We start from the raw sequence: 27,335 nt of genomic DNA on the forward strand, positions 1-27,335 counted from the left end.
CTGACTTTTCCATGGCAGCTGGGATCCACTTTTGAAGAAACCAAAGCAAAATTTTCCCTAGGGAGGTAAAAAAAAGACATTCAGAGAGGGACTATGCAGAAAGTCAGTGTTGATGTGTCCTGGAGAATGGAACAGACAGGGCCAGCAGCACAGGGCAGGGTCTGCTCACAGGGGTGTAGGGTTTGAGCACAGCCCGTGATGTCCAGCTGCACATGATGAGTAGTCCAAATCTTCTAGCAGAGAGGGGAAATTTAGTTCCTGGGTGCAAAGAGCTGGTTTGTGAGGCTGCTGCTGAGAAAGTCCGTTCTGACCAGCTAACACTTACTGGTGTGGGCAGTGGAGGCAGAGCTGGCACAGGACAGCAGATTGCCGTGGCCAGCAGTGCGCCAGCACTCCCTGCCAGCCAGCCTGTCAGAGGAGGAAACCCAAGTGACGACTCTGATAACAGTCCTGGCTCATGGCAGGAGGCCCAGGGGCCCTGCACGGGAGGGCAGTTTCTGAAGGAATCATCACTGATGGGATTACTTTGCATGCATAAGCCCTCCAGAAACCACTGCCAACACCGTGCTCTGGGGCAAGCATAGGCACCACAAAGGGATGTAGTAGAAAAACTAAAGCTTTATTCTTTTTTAATAAAAGACATCCTTACAAAATAACCATTTTTTTCCAAGGCAGAGGGGCTGGGTATGGTTCCTGCCAGCACTCCTTCCTTTCCCTTCCCTTTTGAATCTGTCCAAGGATGCTTCTGGGGAAGAAATGGCAGCTGTGCTCTCCCCAGGGTCTTCACGTGCAAGTGCCCTGGCACGACCCTGGCACACCAGGCAGGGTGCAGTGGGAGCCCTTCTGAAGGGCCTGCAATGCCAGCAAACCCAGTGCCCTGCAGCAGGGCTGGCAGAGGGCCCCGAGATCCCTTAGTTTGACCCATCTACAGCATTGTGGCATGTCCCACCAGAGGCCATGTGCTGGGTCGGCCAGCCCCTGCCCTGGCTGCAGGGCACCACCTTCCCATGGGCTGGTGCTGGACACTGCTCCTGCTGGCCTGGGGCTAGCCCAGGGAAGTGACAGGGGATGGCGACTGAGTTTTATGAGAAGAGGAGGAGGAAAAGCGGTGCAGGTTTGTCAGTCAGTGTGGATTCTGCTGAGAGAGAGGTGCACAGTGATTTCTGGTGTCTTGCCCCCGACTGCCCTTCTTCAAGAGATGCTGCCATCGAAGATGTGATGTCAGCCCCACATCCTGTATCCATTGCTGCCCCATGCAATTGCTTATGCTGGGAAATGCTGACCCCACGTTAGACATTACAGCCCACAGCTCAGATCTCCTCCAAGCCTCCCTGGAGCCCTGCTGCCTTCCCTGAAATCCTCCTGCCTTCCCATGGGCTGTGGGATAGCCCCAAGACCTATAGTCCTCATGCCTGCCAGATGTATGCTAGCAGGGCTGGGGAAACACCACTCACCTCTCACTGTGTGTTGTCTGTCTCCTTTTCCTTCTTATGCAGCTTCGACTGGGGGTTAAATGAGAGAAAACAAGGATTCTTTTACAGACCTGCTCCTTTCTAATGCCAGGGAAAAATGTGATTGGGGAGCAACTCCTAACCCCCAGTGTATAAGCATATTTTCAGGTGAATTTGAGAGGAACTGTTTTTGTGTCCTGTTAAAGGCCATGAAACATTCCATGGTCATGGAGATGTTCTCAAAGAGCAGAAAAAGAGACATTTTCTAGTTTGCTAAAGCACTGATCTTCCGCTGCTTCCCTTAAAGCAATGCAAGTGCTACCAGATACCGGAATATCTGGGGTTAAAGGGAGAGAATAAAGTTATTAGCAGTGAGTCACACAAGATCTCAGTAATTTTGGAGAGGAGATTCATGGATCCCAGTCTCCAACAGTCCCAAGGGCTCAGGAAGGCACCTCGTTGCCCCTCAGCGTGGATGTTTGTGTTACAGCGTCATTACTCATGCACACATCCACACACACCTCCGCAAGAGCCTCCGCAGGGCAGGCACTCGCTGTTACTTACAGGCTCCTGTTCTGCATATTTGAATTTCTTCTGCTTGTAATAGTCTCGTCCATGGAGAAAATGCAGCAGGAGCAGGTCACAGAGGACAGAGGCCTTAAACCAAAGTGCAGTTAGGCTTGGAGTTGCCCTCTGAGCTCACCTAGACTACTGTGTACTTCCAGTTTGTCCCAGTTTGCCCCACAATTTAGGGTCACTTCTGCTTCATCCCACAACATGGCGGTTGCTGAAGTCTCCAAATGTCCATTTAGGACAGAAGTGAAGTGTGCTGTGTTCAATAGTGGGTGATTTAAGTCAACAGAAATGAAGTGTTTCTACTTTAGGTAAGTGCAGAACACAACACCCTTTGAGCCGTGCCCCAGTCTTTAACAACGATAACCAAATAGGATGTTGGGTTCCTGTCCTGCATGAAATACTGCCCATCACCTCCAGACCCCCTTCAATGCCAGCTCTAACTTGAAACTATCAGGATATCAAGACCTGCCAAGAGAGCCAGCCTTCCCTTCATCAGCAGGGCAGAATTCACATCAGCCAGGGACCAGCAGGAATCTATTTTCCTGAGCTAGCAAGGCAGGAGAGCACCTCATTTTCCCCCTTTGCCCATCCTCTGATTCCCTGAGCAGTAGCCAGCATTTCATTGCAGCTCAAGGACACTTCCCACGGATGTCACAGGCAAGAAGAATAATTTGAGAGTCTCCATATAGAGGCTGGAAATATCTGAACTTACCACTCCAAAAATACCAATTCCAGAGCCAATTGTGGTCATGGTCGGGATGATGTCAAATTTGCCTGCCTGGATAAAGTCAGAGAAAATAGGTGATAAGTTACAGTCAGACCAGGGGAAAATAAAAGGGTGCTCTAGCTGTAGGTGGGGCTCGGCAAAAGTGCCTCGCAGCAACCCAAACAGCAACCACAGCACACAGGGAAACAGGAGCTGGGAAAGAACTAGTCAAACAGAAAAATATTATAGGTTGTTTTTAGGCTGAAATAAATTGAAGTTACTTTTCTTCCTGTATTTTTAATATAAGAAACCCAACCAAAACCAAGCAACCAAACAAAAGTATACACTTTGAATATTCCCAGTGGGAACTTAATGAGGAAAGCCTTCTCTCCCAGTGGGAAGAAAAAGACAAAATAGAAAAATGCAAATGTTCAGCTTTTGGAAATATCAGTAAAAAGTTTTGAGTTTCCACAGGTCCCCCCCACTCCCATCATGAAGTTTTTTTGACAAAACCATTGACCAAGCTGCAGCTGAAAGATGTGACATATAAAACACGGTTTCCTCCTCTCTTCCCTTCCCTTCCCCAGTACTTCCCAAGGGTTCCTGTGAGCGGGCCAGCACCCGAGGAAAGCACTCATACTAGTTTTCCTGAACCCATAGGATCCTGGTGCTGTGTTACAGAGCTGGTACCTTCCCAAGGACATGGCACTGCTGTCCCAGGGATCCAGGGGATCCACCCTTACCTTGCCATTCACCAAAATGTCGAGCCGGATCCCAAACACCTTGTAGAGTGTCCTCTTTTCCATCCCACCTTCTTTGTAGTATTTGGCATATCTGTGCAATTGGATGGTGAGTGTTAATGGTCTGCCAGAGTGTCTAACAGCCCCTACAACCCTACAGCATCAGGATCTTGGACACAGATCTGGGAATGTGCTATCACAGACCTGCTCCTGACCTTCTCCTTAAACCCCCTGAAGGAGCTGGGCTGTTGGCACCTCTCCTCTCTGTGCCTCAGTTTGCCTGCCTGCAGGTTGGAGTTTCACCTCCTGCTTGTGCTGTTTGATCTGATGTCCCCAAGTCCTGCACGCTGCAGATATTGATGCAGCACTAGTGACAGCGTCACACAGAGGAGAGGATAGAGACTGTGAGAACATGTGAGATGATCCTGCACCATCTCTAGTCTTTCAAGGGGCTTCCCAAAAGCTCAGCCAAGCAGGAGAGCCAGCAAGGGGGAGGAGATGGAAAGGAAATAGGGTAATTTTGAAGCCAAGGGGTGTATTACCACTTTTCTCATGCCATTTTAAAGAGCACTGGTACTGCTGTCTGGCCCTGCAAGGGTAGTGAGTATTTTGAAGAAGTCTCTGACCTTCCACCATCCCTTGAGTGCTGTGGGAACCTGAAAGCTGTCACTTCTGAATTATGCCTGGAGAATTAACAGATGTTTCCTTACCTGAAGTTGAACCCTGGTGAAACATTACTGTCATCATTGTAAAGGCCATGGAACTGGTAAATGGGTTTGCAGTACCGCAGGGGCCAGTCGAGGTCACAGTTCCAGTCTATGGTGATGCCCACCACTCCGCCCTGCAGCCAAGAGTGGAGTCATGGGGTTGCCCCTCCTTGGACCTGGCCCACACAGAGAAATGTTTTCCCTCCTCATACATGTCCTCTCAATGCCATGAGGTGTCCTGGCTCAGGACCCTACTGCTGCCTCAACCTTCCTGGGCAGCCTTGGCTTTGTGGCCTGTACATAACCCCTTGCAGAGGCTCTTGTTTCTGCCCTGAGTGCTGGATACACAAATAAATTCATGCCCTCTTGTTCCTGATCCAAATCCTGTGCCCAAGGCATGGTCCTGAGAAACAGTGCTCACCACAGATCCCTTCTGGTCCTCATGGGACAGCCTTCCCTTACCTGATTTTGCCCAAGAGATTGCTCAGGAAACGCAGGAGTCCCTCCTGAGCTCACTCCAGATTGTAAATAGCTGTGCCCCAGAGGCTTGTATTTTTACACCTTTAACATATAGAATCTTAGAATGGTTTGGGTTGGAAGGGACCATAAAGACCATCCTGTTCCAAACACCTTCCACTTGGCCAGGTTTCTCCAGGTCCTGTCCAACCTGGCCAGGAATGGGGTGGCCACAGCTTCTCTGGGCCATCTGATCCAATCTATGCAATACATGTTCATATATGCAAGCCTCTGATTTTATTCAGTGCCTGGCAAAGCTATCACAAGATTCTGCAGTGCAGAGGGAGCAGATAATCCCACACACCAGCCTGAGGAGTGTTGGACAAAGCTGCATTTTGGAGCCTGGGGAAAGGCTGCAGTTTGCACTGTGCAATGACCAATATTTGACCATCCAGCTGGGACTTCCAAGCTCAATCAGATGGGATTTGGCCACACAGATCTAGTTATTCATTGCTCAAATTAAAACAAACTGAACCCTGGGATTTACTGCCAGTGGGTCAAATCTTCTCAACAGTTTCCAAGAAAGATGTAAATATTAGGCCATGTCCAAGGAGATTCATAATCTTTATGAGATAATTCTGACACTTTTGTTTTCTCAAGCATTCTTGAGAAAACAGAAAATCATCTCAACAGCTGGGGATGATTGCACTGCCAGTGTCCCTCTCCCATCAACAGCAAAGAACATCACTTGAAATTGAAGTACCTTAACAGCCAGAAAGGTAAAATTCTGACCCGATTCCTTCACTATGTATCCCAGTTCGAACACAGGACATAAGGAATCGGTGACTTTGTGATAGGTGCATTTCTTCAGGTACTGCTTGGTAATGCTCTCAACTAAGTTGCGCCTGTGAATGAAAAGAGAGTGAGAAAAATTCTCAATAATACAATAATTTGGGTGGGGAATAACCTCTGGAAGTCCCTTGTCCAATCCATGTCCCTCTCCCATTCACCTGCCAGCTTGTCCATGGGCTCTGCTAGGCAATGCTCGGAGCACCAACAATTCTTATCTGGGACACCTCATGGACAGTGAGTGTATCCCACAGCTTTTACATTTAGCTGGAGTTTGCTATCTCCTATAGCAAGGGTTAAAAGGAAAGGAAAACTTCTTGCCTTCCATCCCATTCTGCTCTTTTGCCTAAAAACATCCTCTCTGTGAAGCCTATGGTTTTGTAAGACCTGTGCCTTGCTCAACCTCATCCCGTCACTGATGCTCAGCAGTTAATTGTCAGCAGTGATCAAAGGCAGGAAGTTTCCCCACAGCCCAGAGGGGTCTGGCACAGCCCCTGCCACAGCAGTCAGCCCCGCCACCCTCACTGCCAGGACCTGCTTCCTCTCTGTGTCCTCTTCAGCCTGCCCTTGCTCAGGGCACCTCTGCTTGCTGCTGGGGGGATCCCCTCTCCCAGCCACCTCTTGGGGTGCAGTGTGAGGTCAGCCCAAGACTTTGCCAAGAATGCCAGCTGCCAGGACATTTAACCTTGGCTGCAGCACGGGGACAAGATCAGCTTAGAGAGAAGAATCCGCTGTCTTCAGCACAAATAGCTTATGTTAATTTGTTTCAAATCAAATATATAATCGGTGCCATCACAAATCCTCTTATGAGTATGCCTTCAGCCAGCAGCACTTCCCCCAGTGCTGCCAGGAAGGGGCCAACCCCACCCTTTGCTGAAACAGATCGAATCTGTGATGTTAAGAGGGACTCTGGGGCACCAAGCTTATCCTGGCCATGTAGTATTTTAATGTTGTCTTCAGAGAAGAAAAATGAAGAATCAGAGAAACTATATTTTCATGTGCAACTTGTGAGGGTAACTCAGGAGAGGTTAATTCCAGAAATCTTTCCAGTAACCACAGCTACCAGGTGAAGTGGGACAGACTTGGGAGGGAAATATCTCAGTTCCTATGAGGTAATCTGGGGTTCAGTGAAGCAGTTAGAGTAGTCCTGGGATCCCTGATGAGGTATGCAATCCTCTATACCAAGCATCCAGTTACATCCATCCAGCTAAATCCATGGTTTCCTCTGAGGGACACAGCTGGAGGAACTGACCAGGAGCCAACCCCCCAAACCTCTCCTTACCTGGACACCTTGAACTTGGGGAAGGTGATACTGTTCTTGATGAACAAGGTGAACTTCTCTGCTTCTGACAGTAGGGCAGGGCTGAAAAACACAAGTGTAGACATATGTCCATCACTTGGCTCTCCAGGCTCTAGAGAAAGCCCCATTTGGTAGAAATTCACCCAAACTGGGACAAGCCACAGAAAAATGGTGGTCTCATCCCTTCCCTTTCTGGTCTTTCATGACTCAGGCTGTCCTAGCCACATCCCATAGAGCCCCAGCTTGGTCTGCCCCACACCAAGTGCAGCTGAGGTGGGAAAGAGGGCAACATCATCATTCCTTACCTGGGAACATGGTAATCGACTTCAACAGGACACCAGCCAAAGATCTCACAGGTCTTCACAGTGTTGTTGTAGTGTACACACTTGCCAGTCATGAGCCCTGTGGGAGAGACAGCTGCTTACACTCCTGGATCCTGTGAAATCTCAGCCTCATGCTGGGATGGATGGGATCTGGCTGGGGCTTCTGCTTCAAGGCACAAAATGCTCAAGGCTTTGGCACCTTTCTAAAACAGGAAATTAATTGTGGCCTCTCAGCTCAGGGCAGTGGTTTCTCTTACAATGCTGTACAGGGGAAGAGCTGGGGATTTTTCTTGTTAAAACACACCTAAGAAAATGCTGAGCTGATAAGAGGACAAGAGTTTGGGGGAAATGGCTTAGTCCTGATTAATCTTTTGTTGGCTGAGCTGTTTGCAGCTCAGGTATCTTTCAAAAGAGCAGAGCTGGACCAGCCCAGGTGGAAACTTCAACCAGCATGTCAGAGGCTTTTCCTAAACCCCTGTCCAAAGCATGTCCCCCAGTCAGGTGACACCCCAGCCAGGCAGCTTTTCTGGGTATGTCTCACCAGAAACACCAAGGCCGGTGCCCCGGGGCCGTGTGCCGTACCTTGTCCCTGACGGCTGTACTTCCCTTTGCTGCAGTCGCTGTCCCGTGTGCACAGCCCGGCATCTGGCAGCTGTTTGGAGAAAGCAGCCACCTCTTAGCATCCCACCCTGCAGCTTCAATCCCTCTGTCCCTCCTGCCTCACCAGGCAGAATTTTCCTAGAGGGATACACTGCTCAGAGCCTTGTCCATACACTGCTTCCCAACCAAGGCTGTCCAGATAAAGCAGGAAAAAAGGGGCAATTTATTCACTCCAGGCAGATGTTTTCATTTAAGCCTCAAGTCTGCTCTGCCTGATCATCTCAAAGGGAAGAAAATTTAGATGGATGCTGCCTGTTTTTCAGCAGAATAAAAGTCTTCACATAGCTCACAGGAGTCAGGAACAATAATATGGGGCCAGGCTCAGGCTTTTACTAAATCTCCCAATGTCAGGAAAGTCTTTCCCCACAGTCCCCCTGAATTACAGAAGCTCAGCCCACTGAAGGAAGCCAGTGCGTTTACCTCTGGGCAGGTTCCTTGTTTCTGTCCAGGAGTGACAATGAAGTTGGTCATCACCACGAACGAGTTGTCCCCCTGTGGAGAGACGGCCAACGAGCTCACAGCCAGCACAGGGTCTCCTCTGTGAGGAGCCTGTCCCTGGATGGGGACCTACAGTGCCACCAGCCCCAGGGACAGTGGAGGACCCTGCTCACTGCCTGAGATACTGCTCCGGAGGCACCGGAGAATCCTTGATCCTTTTGGAGGCAGCCTCAAATGGGCCTCCTCAGCCATAGTGGGTCCCAAGTACCAAATGCTCCCCAGGGAGAACCTGGGCAGAGGTTTGTGCCGGGAGCAACCTCCTTTCCACCACAGGGACACCCTGTCATGGTTAGCCCCATGGAAAGCCTATGCTGAGGACCCATCTGCACCCCAGTACATGGGGAAAAGCAGCCACAGGGACAAAAGCAAATTCCTAACCCACCCACCCAGACTCCTTACCTGGGGTGGGAAAACATAATCCACCACATCCCAAATGTGAGGACCCAGGACACTCTCATTGGTCAGCGTCAGCCCTTTCAACTTCACCGAGACCGAGCTTACGATGCTGTCCTGTGACTGGTAGCCCTTCTCGTAGAGGAACACCCACCTGGACAGGGAAAGGTGGCAGGGTGAGCATGGCCACCAGCACTCCTCCACTGGGCCCCAATTCTCAGGGCTCACTGGGGCTTTTTCTACCAAGTCTCACCTGAGGAATAATTTTCCAAGTTTCCTCCTGCTGGACGTGGGACATGTTGCTGAACTTTCCTACCCTTTGCCTGAGGCATGTGGTAGCTGCAGGACCCAATTTTCATGCCAGGATGGTGTGTTTTGGGGACTAGGACACATTTTGTGGCTGAGGGTGTGTGAAGGCAGGTGGAGCACGGTAGCCATCGGTGATTTGGGGTTAAAGCCTACAGTAGGTTTGCAGCTTGCTGGTCTCAGTGACCTACCCAGACACTCCCGATCTCCTGATCCACTGCAGAGGAACTCTCCAAAAATCAATGCCTCCAAGGCCAACACAGGGCTGAGTCTGGACATGGCTCACATCCAGAGCCACTGTTCCCCATCCAGCAAAGGGAATGTGGAGCCATGGCCCCGTGTGCAAGAGGGCTGTAGGAGCAGGGTTAGGGACACTGCTGTGGCCAGAACAGGGCTCTCTCTGCCTTTCTCAGCCCATCACACAGTCATTAGGGCAGGCTCCTGACACTATTTAACCTACAGCATAAACAAGCTGCCGCTGGATTAACTCAGACTCAGGGAGACTATAAACATGGGCAAGCAACCATTTCGGGTAGTGCTCCTGGCGGCGCGGAGCATTCTCGGCACTAAAAAAGGAGCGATCTGGATTTTGTCCCCACTGCCACGGGCATCAGTCCCGCTGGCTGTGACAGAAGCAGCAGGCTACCCGTGGGACGGCCCATGACACCAGCCTGTCGTGTTAACCTCGCCTCTGACACCTGGCTGATGGGCAGAGAAAAAAATGGAGAACCCCAGGTGCTGCCTGGAGGTTTTCCATTTGGTGCTGGACCTTGTGGGGACTTCTCAGGGAGGGAGCTTTTTAGCTTGCAGCCCCATCGGCATCCCAGGACTGAGGGCAAGAGGACCTCTGCCAGGGATGGCATCTGCTCCAGTGCCTGGGGATGGGAACAGAAATTCAGCACTGCTGCCACCCCAGCTGGGAAACCCAGCTCCAACATCCTCCTCCAAGGCAGAACACCGTAATGGGTTACACTGGTTACAGTGGGCATCTTCCCTGATGTCCTTGGAGCTGCAGGAGGTTGTGAGCTGGGCAGAACATTTTCCTAGATCAGCCTCCAGCACAGACTCTGCTGCTGACCTTATCCCCCTCTGGCAGAGCTGACTACGGGCACACAGGGCTGGGCAACCCCACCTCCCCTGCCACAAAGCCAAGGTCAAGACAAACAAAACACCATTTCCCCATGAAGCTGTAAATGCTGCAGTGAGTCCTGACCAGGTTGTAAAAGTCCCCTGGTGTCACTCCCCAAGCTCTCTTCCCTTACCAGCCTCATCCTGTGGCTCAGCCCGCAGCTCCTTGCATGCAAGGTTTCCGGAAGTGGAACCCAGAAGGCACCCAGCATTGCCTGCACAGCAGCGATACCGCCTTATCAGTTATCAGAGGAAAGAGGTACTGCTTCCCAGGGGTGACATGGGGTCTCGCAGGGGAGTTGGCCCCACTTGTGTGCACTGATGGCACTACCCATGTCCTTCCAGCAGTCATGCATTGGCACACATTTCCATGAGCATCCCATGCCTACTATGAAGGAGGGACAAAAGCTGGGAAAACGGTAAATAAATACACATTTGGCTACCAAATTGGCTTTCAAAGGACAGAAAATCTCAGGCCTTGTGGCTTGATGAGGGCAGCAAACTGGGGGACAGTGTTGTGGGCAGGGAACTGGGAGTAGTGCTGTGGGACGGGAGCTGGGGGCAGTGATGTCAGCAGTGAGGGGATGCCAGGGGCTGGGGGGGCTGTGGGCAGCTGCAATCATAGGTAGCCCCTTGCTAGAGGAGCCTGATCCCCACAAGCCAGGAAAACCTTCATACCAGATTCCTCCCCTCTGCCACTGTTGCCCCTTGGCTGGTTCTCCTGCTCCCTTCTGGTTGCCTGTCTCAGTTTAGCCAAGTTGCTTAAGCGACGTTTCCTTAGCTGCTCTGCACAACCTTCTGTGCCATCCACAGGAGCGGCTGGCCCTGGCCACATTTGGGACTGGAGCCCTGGGACTTCACAGGCTCAATCCTTAGGAAAAACAAAGCTGCTCCCAGTAACACAGGTGCAAAACTCTTTGCAACAAAGCATCCTTGAAACTTCAGCTGCAGTTTTGCATGAGGATTACCCTTGGGAGCCAAAGCACTGATGAGCAGGGTGGGACCAATGATCCCCTGGGAAGATTTTCACTCTTTCCAAGGAGTCTGTGCTAAAAGGAGGGATGGGCACCTCTGCTCCCCACAGCAACTTGCTTGCACTGAGCCCTGGGAGCCACTGCCTTTCCTTTTCATGTCTTTTCATGAGACAACTCTGCACCACAAAAATTCCCAGATTTTCCAATTCATGGCCACATACCCCCTTTCCCTTCAAACCTCTTGCCCTGGGGCCCTTCCCCATGAAAGGGTGCTGGTCTCCCTGTAGGGCTGAGTCCACAGCAGCCATGGGGCTACAGCAAAGGCTTACCAATCATTGCATTGTATAGCATCGTCTCACACTGAGGGGACAGGGACCGAGTCACTGTGGCAGGAGCAGCAGCCCCGGGGCACCTGAGGACACACATCCTCACTGGGTTCTGATTCCGCCTGCTCCACTCGCTGCCTTTTTTAAGCAGTTGCCCTTGCACCGCGTTTGCTTTTGGAGCTGCCTCCCAGAAGCAAAGCAGACCAGGAATTTTGGAGCCAAGCTGCGTCTCAGCCGCAGCATCAGAGCGGTGAACAGGGAGATTTATGGCCCTGTCTTGAGCTGCTTGGGTCTCACAAATCACTGCACTGGCCTCAGATGCCTCTTATTTAATACAAATGAAAATAAAAATAACAACAGATTCTTGGGCCACCGTCCAGCAGCTGGAGCAGGATTTGGGTTCCCTTCAGTGAGAAGATCGGGCCCCAGTGTGCAGAGCAGGGCTGGGCAGGGATGAGCCTCCAGCCTGCACATACAGTAGCTTCTGGGGAGGATATGGGGACTAACTGCCATCTAAAAGAGCCATGCATGGTGTGACACTGGGCTGCATGGGGGCAGCCACAACCAGAGGGATGTGAAGCCATCAGCAGTAACCCCCCTGCCCTGGGATATAGGGGTTATAGAAGCCTCTCTCTCTCCATTGCTTTTTAACCCATGGCAAAGCATTAATTTTAGGAAAGGCAGGTGCTGGGGAGCCTTACCCAATGATGTACGCCAGGACGATGAGCTGGATCAGCCGGAAGGTCAGTCCCACCTTCTTGTTCCTCACCAGCACCATCCGAGGGGTGTCATACTCGAAGAGGAAGGAGGACACCTTGTCCATGCACTTCTGCCCCATGGCTGCGCCAGGGCTGTCCCGCAGCCTCCCGGCTCTTCACCGCGCCGTGGGTTGGGCCGTGCCCGCCGCCGCTTCGGCAGCTCCTCTGCTTGCAGAGGAAAAAAAAGAAAATAAGAATGCTATCGGCGTGGCTCTGTGCACATCTGGGCTGTCGGGTTTCCTCCTCTGCGCAGGGATGAGGCTTCCTCTTCCTATAAGCTCTGGGCTGGGAACAGCGGGTGCCCTACATGGTCTGGGGGTGGGACAGGGTGTGGGAGGGTGCAGGGCCACGCCGCTGCCAAGCCCAGATGCCACCAGGACGAAGCCATCTGCCCGTGAGAGATGCTCCCTCGCCGGCAGGGTCCTTCCCTGGGGTCAGAGGCAGGGCTCGGGATGAGCGGGACCACGAGGCATCCCTGGGGACAACAGTGGGATGGAAGGTGGGGGTCCCGGGGGAGATTTTAGGAATTAGGATTGGGGTATCATCTGTCCTGCCACAGCAGCCACCTCAGGCTGTGTGTCTCGAGCCCGTGTCCTACTCTGTCTCCCAAAAGCTGCCCCAGAAAAAGGGTCGGGAAAGAGAAGAGGGGCACAGAAAGCCCAGCTCAGCAATTCGGAGCTGACCCACGGAGCAGAAAGGCGCCCAGCTTGGCCCCCTCCCGCGGTGAGGCCAGACAGCTGGGGCTTGGCCCGTTCCCAGCACTTGCACTGGGCTGGGCTGGGCGCCTTTCGAAGCATTCCCAGCATTTCCTGAAAGGCCCGGCCGTGAGCGGGGCCGGGCGAGCCGGGGTCACGGCGAGGGATGCTCAGCAGGGTACAAATATCACTGAGAAAGGGACTGGATTTGAAAGTGCCAGACTGAAATTTGGGGGCAACAGCCGCAATGGGAGCTTTGAAGGGCGTTGGCTCATTGCTGGGGAAAGCACAGAGGCTGTGGGTGGGGGACCCTGTGCCGTCACTGCATCCCACCAGGCAGCTCCGGGCACAGCCCCTCAGGGGTGAGCTCTGTGCTGGGGAGCACTGGGGCTGAGGGGGGGGCACTGGGGCTGTGTTTCTGGGGGAAAGAGAGGACGTTTTCCCTGGAAATCCCAGCACCCAGCTGCTTCAGCACTCCAGGCAGGGACAGGCTCCATGAGCCCCAGTTCATCTGCTGCCTCCCTTGGCCTCAAAGGAGACACTGGCTCTCTGCAGCCACTGAGCCTGGGATAAAGGCCCTCTCTGCAGGAGGAAACGTGGAAAAGCTTAACCTGCTGGGATAAATCTTTCCTTTCAGGAATATTTCTTTTAGCAACACCACCTCTCAAGTTTACTTGCTGATTGCTTACTGTCACATTAACCTTTCGACTCAATATACTACAGACATGACAACTGTGAAATAAGTGGAACAAATCAATTATCTTTGCTGGGCAATAGGAAAAACTGGGGGAAAAGCAACTGAACCATTTATCCAAATCTTTTGGGCATGTCATGAAGCCTGATAATCCAAATCAGATGATCCCACGTTGCAAGTGACGTGATGCGATCCCAATGCCCCAGTCCTCAGCAACATGGAAAGCTGTCAGACAGGGAGCCAAAAGCAAATACAAAATGCTGATGTTAACCATACAGATTGAAGGCTGATACTGCTATTGAGCAGAGCAGACAAACCTTATAAGCTTAGATATCTGTCAGGAGAGAAGCAAATAACTTACTGTACGAAATGAGGCCTTTTAGGGAAGGCTGCTCACCCTTGCCAAGGCCATGGGGATAATGAAAATAGGACAGCTAAATTTAACAGCAAAATGACTTGTAAAAGAGTCACTTCTAACCTCCTCTCTGGTACTTGGAGTCAATAAAATGGTTATAGCATGGATTTAGCGAAAATACTTTCCATTGGGGGATAATATGCATCTGCCATTTTATAATGTCTTGGAGCCATGTTGCAGCTGGTAAGTGGGGCTGGACCCTGTCTGGAGTGATGTGGAGAGCAGCAGACCCCAGCCTGGAGCACCAACAGAACCTGAGTCTTCTCCTGGGCAGCACCCAGCATGGGTGAAAAAACCACAGCCTAAACACTTGTGGGCTCACATCTCTCCCACACCCATGCCATCCCTGGGACTCTTTACATTACTTCATCACAAGGAATTTAGTAGGTTTGCCAGGCATTGCTCACCTGTGTGGCCCTGCAATGGTGCCATGGTGGTGGCATGGTGGTGCCAGGTGGCTGCCAACACACCTCCCTGCCTCTGCCACGTGGTTATCGAGGGACAGTGCCCTGCTCGGGCTGTTCAGTTGTTAATTGACCTGCCCAGACAGGGCGGTCGCTGGCCAGAGATGCTGGGATCATGGGGCTGTGATGCTTCCAGCTATGGTGCAGGCACTGGGCTGTCCTGAGGCCAGGCTGGGATGTCTGTTTGCTGTGATAATAAATGCATTATTGTAACACCCAAATAAAAAATAAAAATACTATTAAGAGAAAGAGGTTTTTATCAGCCTGCTGTGTAGGGTGCAGCCTGGGGCTGTCCCATGACCCTCTGCACCAATACCCACACGTAGCTGGGACCTTGGGGATGGTTTTATCTTGGGTTCCCACAGACAGCAACTGGAATGGTGCTGTCAATGCATTCACAGTCATCTCCTCTGAATAACTTTCGTATCTCTTGGCCACTTCCAAGCAGAGCAGGTGGGAGGCACTGGGGGTGCTCTGCCAGGACTGACGAGGTGTGGATGCTGCTGGAGGAGCAGTGGCAGCTTGAGTTCATCTGCAGCAGGTCCTGGGCACTGAGGATGGGTTTGCCCAGGGCACAGAAAGTGCTGAACTAGGCTTGACCTGAGCAGCATGAAAACAAAGGACCAAGTGGGACAGCACAGGGACACAGAGAGTAGAACTGGAAGTGTTCAAGGCCAGGTTGGACGAGACCTTGAGCAATCTGGTCTAATGGAAGGTGTCCCTGACCGTGGGAGGGGGTTTGAATGAGATGATCTTTAAGGCCCCTTCCAACCCAAACCATTCTGTGATTCTGCGACTCTAAAACCAGGTAGAGATAAGGAAAATGAGCCCATCTAGCTCCACTGCCCGTGGGAGGGGAAAATGGAAGCAGAAACAGCAAATGAGGCTCTAAAGCCCCTATGTTTGTGTCTGAGATTGCAAAGACCTAGGGCCAGATTTCCCAAACACTCTTCTGCATCAGCTGGCATTGACTGGTCCCCAGTGCCAGGCTTGGCCTCATCCAGCATCTCCAGCTCCAGCCAGGCCAGATGCCAAGGGCATTGAGGGCTGGTGACCCTCCAAGGGTATCCCTGGCAGTGCTGTGCAGCATTAGCACAGGAGTCCATCTACGGCTGCAAAGGGAACTCCTTCCCCCTGCCCGTTAAATACACTCAGCCTGTGCTTGGGAGAGAAAAATGCAAAATCTGGTATTTTTAAGGGACACATTTGGAAATGCAAGTGCATCCTTGCTTTGAGCTGGGACAGGAACTGCTGGAGCACAAGGAGGGTTCTGAAAACCTCTGCATGGGGTTCAAGCCCACCCACACCCAGAGAAGCACAACTGTGGAGGGCATAAAAGCTACCAGGTATTGCCAGGCTCTCAGACATTGATGGGGGGAAAGAAAATATAAAAATAATAGATTAAGCTCATTACACAGCCCAGACTCATGCTTGGCAGTGTCCAGCACAGAGCTCTGAACTTCAGCACAAAAATGTGTGGCACGCTGCAGATCTGTGGATGGGGAGGAGTAACACAGAGGCAAGATTTAAAATATGATGGTGGGTGCAGAGGGGCCCTGCTGTGGTCAAGGTTGCCAAGAAGAGCCTCTGAGAGCTGGTGGCTTTTCCCAGTAATTTTGGCTACCACAGCCCCCTTGCCCTCACCAGTTGCAGGAGGTGCTTACACTGCACCACTGGCAATGGGAAGGGGAAAGTGGAAAAAAATTGGCAGATGAGAGCAAGCAAGGTTCTACAAAACAGCATGTTCAGTTTTCTTTCCAATTTTAACTTGTCCTTGACCTCTCTTCACTCCTTCCCAGCAGGGCTGGCTTGGCTCTGTACTTGTCCCGTGCTGCAACGCCCTGGCACAAGATGTTTTTGGTGGTACTCACCCCTCAGAAGTGGCATTTCCATCCCCAGTTGCTGTGACAACATATCTCCCTGGAAATACTTCAGCAATAGTTTAGCTGATGCCAAAGCCAACATGAACCCAAGGTGCTGGGGGTGCCAAAATGTGTCAGTGGCCCTGTGGCCATTGTGGCCTCCAGAAATGTGGATGCACATCCAACGTGGGGGCTGGACCTGTGCCATGGACCAGCCAATCACAGGGACAATGGGATTGTTTTGGTAGGGTAACACCTGTGTTCTGAATCATGCCTTCAAAGACAAGCATAGTCCCAGGTGATGGTCCCCAGGGATCCAGGGACTGACACAACATCAGGTGGGAAATTTGGGGTGTTTTTGCCTTCACCACTGTGTCCTGAGACAGCATTTCTGGTATGGGGGACTGGCTTGAGGTTCCCCTCCAGCCATGGCAGAGGTGCTCCTCTTGCTCTGCCATTAGTCTGCTCCTGCAAAGAGAAGGCCAAGCAATGGCCCTTCCCCAAAACCAGCACTTGCCAGGGTATCCCATGTCCCTCTTTGTAACCCCCTGTGGGTTACAAAGTTTTTGGCTTATCTTGTGCACCACCTTTGTCCTGCTCACAGCATCGGGAAGGAATATATGGGGCCACATCCCAGCAAAAAAGCACCAAGGGTAGATGTTGCCATGAGCACAGGTTTGCTCTAAAACACAACCTGCAGCTAGATCAGGATTTTCTGCTTGAAACATCACCATGGGCAGAGCTCCAGGTGATGCAGAGATGGCCCCAAGCACTATGCCATCCTCCCAGAGGAGGCCAAGTTATTTAATTATTATTTATTTCACAATTATTTCTTGTGGAGGTTATTTCAGGGCTTATTTAAACCTCCCCTTCCAGCTGGGGAAGATAAGGTGATGACTATTCTGGATACAGTCAAAATTAGCACTGTTATTTGTCTTCTTGTGCCCTGAGAGTGAATGAAAACATTCCCAATAGTCACATCATGCCACTCCGCTCATTTTGCCTTTGTCATCCCATGCCAGGCACGAGCTCAGCTCCATTTCTAGTTTGGCTCCTCTGAAAACCCACAAGAAATCCTGATCTGGTGAGCACAACTCCTTTTACGGCTGAAGAATGCCCTCAGACACTCCCGTATGGCTCCATGGGCTCCCAAATGTCCCCCAAATCAGCCACAAATGGGACAAGAAAAGAGAAAAAAAAAAAAAGAAGAGGTAAACCAACAACAAAATAGACCAAAAAACCCCCAGAGTCATCCAGTAAAATTGCTTTTATTTCTGTAATTTTCTAAGTATAAAACAAATCAGCCCAATATTGTGTGAACAGAGTGGATTGTATGGATGTGACCACAAGGAGCCTTCCCACATCTTCCTGGCACACCTGGCTATTTACAGTCAGACAAAGGACACGGTTTAGGAAGCGGTAATTTAGTGGAAAAATATCTCTCATATAATAAAATAGGAAACCTCATTTTTTTCAGTTCTATCCCTCAAATAACACCCTCCCACCCCCCAAGATATAACAATTTACCTTTTGCTATGAAGCACAATCTCAGAGATTTCTACATTTGGCTGTTCAGGCATCTCATATAAAAAAATCAGCATATTTCCAGACCAAAGCCACTGAGGGCACCCGCTGGCAGTTCAGTGGTCGCCCTCCTCTTGGTCCCAAGTGCCCATCGCTCCAGGCACACACAGATTTTGGCTCATTTAATGCCCCACTCACACCAAAAGCTGAATGGCACCACAAGAACATGTCCGGGGAGCACAGTTTACCCTGTGTCTCCACTGCAGCCCTGCAAATCCTAACCCCAACTGTGCCACACAAGATCTGCATGGGGTAAAGCCCTCTCCTTGGTCAGTACCAAAAACCTGAGTCCCAGGCTGTCTCCCCTGACAGAAAATGCCTCTGCAGAAGTGGGAGGAAAAAGAGCCCAGATGGGACTGAATCTCTGTCATCAAAGTGATGGCCATGCCAGGTATGGTCCAAAAATCACAGTAAGTCTTAAGACTTGGTAGCGGGGCCTCAGCTGTGTTTGAGTTTCAGGAGTGACATAATGCCAAGGTCACTGAACCTCATGAATATCTCCCAGCCAGAGTGCCTGCACAGCTCAAATCATTACTTCATGAGTTTTGGTGGAGCAGGACCCTGACTGGGAAGCAGTATTTTATCAACCTGATGTACAAAAGAAGGACCAAAAATCAATGCTGAGTTTTCCTATTGCTCCTCCTTCTGCCATGCACACCATGAGCAGAAACTCAAATTCAATCCCAGGTTTGATGCTCTTACAGGAACAAAGTCCCCCAGCCCCTCCATAGAGCCTGTCCCTCCTACTGCCCTCTCCAGTGCCTGGTGGTGCCATCCAGCCTTGGCTGAGCAGAGCATCACCAGAAACACACACACGGAATGTTCACAGTGCCAAAGCCCCAAACACACAAACACAAACCTCATGCAGGCCTGGGCCACACGACACAAATAAAACACAGGATGCAGTACTTTGCTCTTTTTCCTTTTCCAGCATGCCTCCCCATGGGATCACACACCACAGGGGGAAGAGCTCATCCAGCAACTGGCCACAATGACACAACATCCCAAAACAGTACAAAAGACTTGCCACAGCTGCTGCCCGAAGCTGATCCCCCTGGTGCTCGCCCCAGGGACACAGGACCTTCCCCTCCCACCTTGGCTGTACCCCAGCACAGTGCTTGGCCCCTGAGGAAGGAGTATAAAGTGCTCATAGATAATCCTATGCTGCCATCCCAGCACATCCTACACCCTGCATCTTGTGGAGGATCTGTCACAGCAGCCCACCAGTGCTAAAGGTCTTGCTGGAAAGACCTGAGTTTTATTTATAGACTTAGAATATGCCAAGCAGCACCATCAAAATAAAACTAAAAAGGAAATAATTCCTAACCTCTGTTGCCAAGAAAAGCAAGGATCCCAGAGGTTTGCCCCTAAGCTACTTTCTTAATAAAGCTTTTGGGCAAAACAGCCACCCAGTGTCCCTCTCCCTTGTATTGCACAGTCAGATGCCTTGGTAAGACACAAGAGCCTATCCCAAAGTGATGGTCTTGGCTCTGGGATCTCCAAGTTTACATAAGAACATGTTCCAGCCTGTAAAAGTCCCCACCATGCTGCTGCTGGCACACATGCAATAAATAACTACTCTGTGATTTATCCTGACCCTTCACTGAAGAATAAAGGAAAAAATAATTACATCTATGGATGTTTTTCTACTTCATTAAGATGTTTGAAGTATAAGCCCCTGTAATCAAAAAGTATGGAGCGACAACCTGTACTCCAAGTAATTAAAGGATGGGGGGAAAGACAAGAGACGCAGTCAACCATTCAGAAGGGGACATGGAGACGTGTCAAAATGGTCCCGCCCAGCAAGGGGGATGCCTGCTCCAGGCAGCTCTAGTGCAGATTACCTGGGCTACTTTCTAGATAGATCTGAAGGCTCACAACAGAAATAAAATGCAATTTGCTGCTGCTGGAAAGAACAAGCTGGGACACAGCTCTGGTTTCCTGCCCACGATGGCTCAGCATTTGGTAACTCACAACTGTGACCCAACGACTGCATGAACAGACTGACACTGCCTGGGCTTTTACACAAGAAACTTCTCCACACCACATGTATTTGGGTTAAATTAATAATACACCACCAGACATTAAGTCCAGGGAAAACAGTGTAACTCAGGTGGTGGATGGACCAAGCAGGTTCCTGTAAGCACAAGGGACCAAGGCCACCACATCCCAGGGAGATGCCATTGGGCGGCTGAAAGCCCTGCTGGACCCTCCAAACAGGGCTGGGATGCTCTGAATCCAGCCCAGCCTCTCCCAAACTGGTTGTTAGCCTCAGAGAAGCTGCTGCTTCCTCTGATGACACCGAGCTGGAACTGGACTAAAGTCCCACTGGTTGTTTTTCTGCACAGAGCAATGGAGATGGACTCAATCACCTTGGATGTCTTTCCCAACTTAAACTGTTCTTTAATTCTATGACCTGTACTAACATAAGGTGAAATCCACCCTTCTGGGGAAGGGCAAACCAAATGTCTACAGCATTAGTCTTACTGAGGCTTTATTTTGAAAGCTTATGCAGTACCTGGGTCATGTCCTGATCCTCTACACCAGGGTGGGTCTCATCCATAGTGAAAACCTTTGAAGAGAATTTGGTTATCCCAGGGGATCAACTGATTAAATCATTTAGACAGAACACATTTGAAAAATAAAACTTCTTCAAGACAAAGTATAATAAGATTTTAAAAAATCAGCAACAATCTTCTAACCACAGAGTATCTATAAAGATCTTTTTAAAGAGCTCCATATTAAAATTCCTTGAATACATTATATATTAAATACAGTAACAACATTTCATGCAAGGTTTTCTGTACAATAAATCAGCTCAGTAGTATAACAATTCTGTACATTCCCATTGGTCTGGGGGCTCTGCTCATCTTCAATGCTGGTGATGGAGAAAAGAAAGGAGGGATGATATTTGGCACCTAGTGTACAGAAGGAGAGATGCTCTTGCCCAGGTGATACAGAAAAACATTGGAAGCTTTTAAGAGGCAAAAAGTAGAAGAGAAAACCCAACAGCAAAGGAGCAAATGCTACCCCAGACCGTGGCTCTAGTGCTGTTGCTGGAATGTAAGAGAAAGGAAAAATACAGGCTCTGGCTAACTAAATATCATCAGGATGGATCATAGGGGACTGTGAGGAAAACAGAAGGGAGGATCTGGAGAGCTGGAGAAGAAACCACCCACTATCAGCTTCTCAGCTGACACAGCTCAATGGAGAAAGATAAATTTAATGGATCCCAAAATCCACTCCTGATCTACAAACTCTCAGTGCAGCCTGTCTCACTCCTGCTGTGGAAAAATCCCCAAAGGGCAAGATAAAGTTGGTGCCTTACAAAAAGGGATGCCACAACAAACACCACTCACGGAGAAACACCACGTTATGTACAAGCATACATTCATTCCCATCCTGATCCCTTGGCAAGGATGCCCTGTGCAAGTCAGCGATGTTCTCCAAAGCAGAGGACGTGAAGTCATGGATGTGCTCCTGAACACTTAAGCTCTACTCCTGCTAGGGAAATAGTTAAAAATTCACTGAGGAAAGAAAGTGTGACTAGGAAGGAGTGATGGACATGAGGAATGCAAGGTGGGCATCCCCTTGCTTTTCTTTACATGGCTGCCCCTACAAGGAGAAGGACTGCAGCTTATATAGTGCAGATGGGATCTAGAAGGATGCCAGATGGAGAAGAACAGACAGGACTTCATCGTGCTTTGGTGCTGGATGAGCCTGAGAAGGTGCTGGGCTTTCCAAAACGCAGGGATCAAACAGGACAGCGTGATAAATAGGGAGAATGTCACCTTCCACCACATGCACCCGACCTCGACGCATAAACACACATCCATGAGGTCCATGCCAATGTTGGACACACTCTGAAGCTATTCCCAGCTGCTGCAGCCACTGGAGCAGAGCACAGCAGCAGCAATGCACCCACCAACACTATGGACATCATCAAGGCTCAGCAACCCCAACACGTGGCCCCCTCTCCTCTCTCCCTGCCCTCACTCACTGCCAAGCCCTTCCTGGCCCCTGAAGCTGCCCTGTGCATCCCGTCCCACTGGGGGATGTGGCCTCAAATCCCGACTTCCTGCCTTGATCTCTCATGAAGGCCACCTTGCCCGAGCTCACCCAGTCACGGTGAAAATTGGAAAGAGGGTCTAAAATTTGGCAACAACAAATCCTAAGGAACCACATGACAACGATTCAGATCCACACAGCTCCATCCCCAAAGCCTATGCCAGCTGTCCAGTAATTGCACTCGTATGTACAGGAAAAAGAAAGCTACAGAACAAAACAAAATCAGTATTTTTCTTTTTGACGATTCACCCGCATTTGTCTGATAGTCGGACACATGCATGTCCTGCTGGCTTTAGCGGTGGTCACGCATGCAAGACTTCAGTCCGAGTTACAAGTTAGGGATCCTCTAGTTTGGAGTGTCGCCCTCATGTCATTCATTTCTTGTCCTCTTCTCCTGAAATGAAGGGCAAAAAAGAGAAGGAAAAGTATTGGTGAGGGTTCAAAAGCAAACCAGATCCATGTTTTTGTTACCAAGAGTGCCTGCTCCTGGGTTGATCCCAGAAGGAACCTGGAATCCTGTCTGCACAGAGCTGGCCTGACTGCAGCTGTGGCAGCTCAGGCTGTGTGAGGAGGAGGAGGATGCCCATCCCTGGGTGAGGAAGGCCTCTGCAAGAGTTAGGAAAAGGGATGAGGTGGAGCCCTGTGGGAAGGCGAGTAGGCAGGATCCCTCCTTACTGCTCCTAATGAGGCATTACCCAGGGAAAAGCAGTGGCTCAGAGAGGAGGAAGCTCACTGCATCCTCCCACCCACCCCAGAGCCCCAGCCCTGCTGCAGCCAGAGACACGGGCACTGCTCCATGGGCTGACACCACTTACACACACTGCACATGTACTTACACCCATAAATACCTCCAAAACAATGAGCAAGGACCAACCTATTCATCACAGCCACTGTCCCAGGGCTGCCCTCCTCCCTTCACCCTCCCTCCAGATGGATGGGGTTGGACATGGAAGGTTAACAGGCAACACATGGCCTGTAGGAAAGTGATGGTATCCAGCTTGAACTCCATGTGAGCAGCCTCAAAATCCCTGCCAGAACATGACTTACAGCAACTAGATCCCCAATTTTCAAGCAGTTGACAGGAGTGTCCCTGACCCCTGAGGCAGCAGCTGCCCAGAACAGATTTTTTTCCTTAAAAAAAACCCACCCAGAAGCAGCACTTGCTAAGGAGAGTTAGAAAAATCCCTTATCGTGAATCTTTTGACTGTATTTCTCTATCTTTCATCACTGCACACATCACCAAACACATCTCACTGGGGACCGCTGTTCCTGTGCTCTTGATAAATAGGGGTCCTGCCCAGGGTTACCCGCGGGGCTCCGTGCCTGCTGCCAACCCTGGTGCCGACAAGCTTTCAGGGGAATTAATAAATAACAGGCAAGAGAGAGGGAAAAGGCTTTTCTGCAACTTCTGCCAAATTTTTTTTCCAGGGCTGGCTGCAGAGCCCAGCTCCTGTGTCCTGGGATAAAATGGTTTGCTGTGATGGCAGCACCCCTCTGGATGACACTGTGGGCTTTGGTGTAAAGCAAGGATGCTGGCAACTGCACTGTATTAAATCTCATTGCAATAATCAAAATTCACCTCCTCCCCATTGCAGCAGCATCTCTTCTGTCTCCTCCAGCAGCTGAACAGGTGACATACCAGTGGTAATTTGCCAGCCATGGCACTTCCCCTAAACACATCACTCCATGGTTGTGCAAACAGGGAGGAGGATGCCATGTGACAGGCAGGGGCAGGAAGGGGACACAGCTGCAGTGTTTAACCACAGTGGATGCTCTTCAAAATGTTGCTCTCAGGCCTCTAAGTAACACAATCCTGGCGTGGAGCAAGTCAGGTGTTTCCATGAGCCCTGCAAACAGCCAAGGTCCAGTTCCAGGTCCCTGCATGCCAGTGTCCATCTGTCCTCCCCTCACGTTGGTGACAGGAGCAGGGGGAATGCAGGACCTGTTTGCAGGGATGATGGGATGGTCACACTCCCTCTGGATGCTGCCTCACACCAGGGCTGTCGCAGCCCTTCAGCACTTGCAAACCAGCAGCTGAACAATGTGAGCTCAGCTCCTCCAAGGTCTGCTCCCCCCAGGACAGCTGAGGCTTCTGAGGAGGTTTTTCCTTACTGCTTTTGACTTCCCTCAACAGGTCCCTGTAAAAGGTGCTGCTGGAGGGATGCAGGCTCCCACTGCCAGCCCACATCACTTCCTTCACCAAGGAAACGCTGCAGCCCTCGTAGCTCTGAAAACTGCGCATCTCCCCCATCACACCAGGGCATCCTGAGCTGCAGCCGAGACCCCAGACCTCAGGAGAAAACCAAAAGGGGAATTGTCCCCCCATCCCTTTGCAATACCAGGGCAGCAACACTGGCAGCTTCCCTCTGCTCTTCCATTTCTAAAGCAGGACACATGGACACGTATGAAAAAACAGGAGAGAGAGGGAAATAAAAACAAAAAGCGAGGCAGCAGAGCTGTAAAATCCCGTGTAGAGATTCCAGCACTGGAAGGTGCAGCACCACTCTCCTGCGGAGCATCCCACAGCTCAAGGGAATACTTGGCCCATAGGGACACATTCCTCTGCCAGCACCCAGCCAAGGTAGCTCCATGCACAGATTACCCTACAAGGGCAGGCCACGGCCGCAGGCGCTCGCTCCCGGCTCTGCCGTGCCAGGGAGAGGGATGCCTGCCTCCTCTGCAGGGAGCACAGGCAGCTGCAGCAGCTCCTGTGCTCCTGGGGAGTTTTGGGGGGGGGTTCCCTCATACTCAGGTGCAGGCACATGGGGCAAAATGAGGGTGAACAGCTCCTTTTTGCTATATGCTGGAGGGTTTTTTGTGATGGGACATGGAGATTTTGGTCCCTGCAAATTTTGGGCTGTCTCAGATGCAGAGCTCCCTCCGCCCCTGGCAGGGAGTATGATGCTCTTGTCAGTGCACTGCCACCTCTGCCAGCCACTCTCCTCTGGGAGGATGCTGAACCCTAAAGCTGATGCCAGCTTTGCAGAGAAATGGCCAAAGCTCCCTCAGTGGCGGAGACATTCACCCAAGGGAGCAACCTCACCCCCACTTCAGCTGCAGTGGCAGGAGACTGCAGGGCACTGTGCTGCCCATGGGAGAGCGAACAGGGACCCGGTGGGGACAGGAACAGGATGGGGTGGCCACCGTCTTGAACCCCTCCAAAATGACTCCAGGGGCTGCTGTCCTCACTGGGCACAAGGAGAAACAGCTGCATAAAAGCTGATCTGCCACAAAACACACCAAGTGAATTCCTGTGCATCCAAACTCCTGATTTTCAGTGGCCCTGCTGCTGCCGGGGCAGATGTGTAGTTGTGTTGCAGAAAACACCTGCTTTGTGATTTGCCCCTGCCTTTACCACAGCACAGGTGAGAAATGGTGATGCTCAGTGCCCAGGCAGGGCCTGCTGCTGAACGTGCTGAGAACAACCACAGCAGCAACTCCGACACCTGCAAGGGGTTTGCTTTGAGATGATGAACATGAGGAGGTCCAGGGACAGTGCAGGAGGAGAGCAGGGTGGCCTCAGCAGTGGGCTGATGGTGCACAGAGGAACATGAGCACTGGGGTTATCTCAGTGTCCTCCCTAGATTCGGTACGTCTCGAGAACCACTCAGAAAAGAGACTTCTGCAAGGCTTTGGCACAGATGCCTGGAAACCTTCCTCCTGCATGCCACAGGATTCGGAAAGAACAAACACTTGAATTCATAGAGCCCGGAAAATATTAAAGATACTACAGCAAGAGATCCCTGAGGGTGGTGAGCCCTTGTGAGCCTGCCAGCATGTGACAGTCCCCTGAGAACATCTCCATGTTCCTGACCAGAACATCTGCAGCTCACACCAAGCCAACCTCAGCCGTGCACATTCTCTCGCTCTCACAATCACATCACCTCCCAAAACTGAGATAGCAGAAACCTCAGAGGGGCCAGGGAGGAATGAAGGCAGTCAGATATGCAAAGCATGTGAGATGAAAGGCTGGACGTGAGCAGGGCGATGGGAGAGGAATGTAAAGCACTGAGACCACAGTGAGAACTGAAGAGTCTCAGCTTTCTGCCACTTCAAGGACAAGGAAAATCCAGCATAATGGAAACACAACTTATCTAAATCTCACCAAAGGAGAAAGTTTTCCATGCAAAACCTGAGTCAGCAGAACTCGCAGCTATACATTTGCATTCCTCAGCTGAACACCCTTGGCCCTCCCTTGGAAGGTCCCATGCTGGAGACCATCCCCAAGCACTGTCTTGCACAGACCAAGTGGTAGCCTGGCCCCTGGCCAAAACTGCCATCAAAGAGCTACTTTACAGACTTGTTAGGCCTTATTTTGAAGCAAAACACAGAGAGCACTGTGAGAAAGGAGATGCTGTCTGGGTAGAGACCCCCGGCTCTGTTACTGTATCTCTGTTCTAGGTCTAAGCCATGTTCATGTTCCAAGCAGGTCCCCACCACACACGAGCAAGACTCTGCAGGAAGCACGGGGACACGGCATTCAGGGATGAGACACGTAAGGAAGCCAACCCTTGCTCTGGAGTCTTGCAGGTATTCAACTGGTGCTCCCCGCTCCACTGTCCTGAGAATACCTGGTAAAAAAAATCACAAGACCACATATAAAAGTGGCTTTTGGAGGTTTTTTCCTTTGCTTTTCAAAGCCCAGAGGAATGAGGAAGATGAAGAGTTTCAATTACTTCTTTCAAGTCTGATGATTTAAGAGTGGTGATTTTGCCACACAGCCATGATTGAAGAGCTGCATGGGAAACCCTGGATCCATGAGACAGAGCAACCCGTGAGCACCAGCAGCATCGTGACCGTGGGGATGAGGGAAGCTCAGAGGACCTGAAACATTGGGAGCATGGCATGGGAGGAGAAAACACTCTGAGCTGGTATGATGGCACTTGAGAGGATTTGTGTGCCTACCAGAAACCTTGCTGTGCTTGGAGCTGTGCAGGCAGAGCCAAAGAAAAGCCCTTTGTCCAACAGTGCTGAGATTTTATAGAGAAATACGAAGTGTGGGAGAAAGACAGGCTCAGCCCCAGATCACAGATGGTGAAGTGAAGACCGAGGGCATGCATGGGATGCAACATTAACCGGCTCTCCTACACCCCAGCCCGGTGCCGTGCTGTAAAATTGTTGCTACAGGCTCTTAATTGTGGGATAAAACAGACCTGGGTGTCCAGTGAGAGATGCAACAATTCAATAAAAAAAAGGCTAGAAACAATTTCTATCTGGTCTGTAAAAACAGGAGTCCCTGCACCTCTGTTTCTCTGAGCAATTGCTGAGTTTCTGCATCAGCTCAACACAGGAAGAAAGGCTGACATGAGCACCAGCTGCACACCAGGACACACTGGTGGGGAGGGAGACCTGTTTGTGACCATTTCCTGCCTGCAATACTTTCCCATCCCATATTTCCAGGT

General features: G+C 50.8%; 2 protein-coding genes across 5 annotated transcripts in view; both read right to left on the reverse strand.

Moving 5' to 3' along the window:
- Positions 1 to 639: 639 nt before the first annotated feature.
- On the reverse strand, positions 640 to 12,413 carry P2RX1 (purinergic receptor P2X 1). Of its 3 annotated transcripts, none has more exons than XM_048324952.1 (13): positions 12,095 to 12,413; positions 8,666 to 8,813; positions 8,189 to 8,260; positions 7,691 to 7,760; positions 7,091 to 7,187; positions 6,768 to 6,848; positions 5,400 to 5,541; positions 4,184 to 4,314; positions 3,477 to 3,567; positions 2,740 to 2,805; positions 2,016 to 2,108; positions 1,455 to 1,502; positions 640 to 1,138 (listed from the first exon to the last, which is right to left on the reverse strand). In XM_048324952.1, the coding sequence occupies exons 1-12, from the start codon at positions 12,229 to 12,231 to the stop codon at positions 1,458 to 1,460; spliced, it is 1,173 nt and encodes a 390-aa protein (XP_048180909.1). In that variant the 5' UTR covers positions 12,232 to 12,413; the 3' UTR covers positions 640 to 1,138; positions 1,455 to 1,457. The 3 variants fall into 3 exon arrangements, with proteins under 3 accessions (XP_048180909.1, XP_048180910.1, XP_048180908.1); XM_048324953.1 differs by having other exon boundaries at positions 640 to 1,201; XM_048324951.1 differs by having other exon boundaries at positions 640 to 1,135; positions 12,095 to 12,412.
- Positions 12,414 to 17,533: 5,120 nt separating this feature from the next.
- Positions 17,534 to 27,335, reverse strand: part of ATP2A3 (ATPase sarcoplasmic/endoplasmic reticulum Ca2+ transporting 3) — a 52,322-nt gene continuing 42,520 nt past the window's right edge. The window contains exons 21-22 of one of the 2 annotated variants that reach the window (XM_048324492.1): positions 26,443 to 26,504; positions 17,534 to 22,327 (exon numbers count right to left, since the gene is read on the reverse strand). In XM_048324492.1, the coding sequence (XP_048180449.1) occupies positions 22,304 to 22,327; positions 26,443 to 26,504 (86 nt within the window). In that variant the 3' untranslated portion in view covers positions 17,534 to 22,303. The remainder of the gene's footprint in view (positions 22,328 to 26,442; positions 26,505 to 27,335) is intronic. The other variant, XM_048324493.1, reaches the window with a different exon arrangement.

This window comes from Corvus hawaiiensis, chromosome 20 (genome assembly GCF_020740725.1).
Source record: "Corvus hawaiiensis isolate bCorHaw1 chromosome 20, bCorHaw1.pri.cur, whole genome shotgun sequence".
Lineage (NCBI taxonomy): Eukaryota > Metazoa > Chordata > Aves > Passeriformes > Corvidae > Corvus > Corvus hawaiiensis.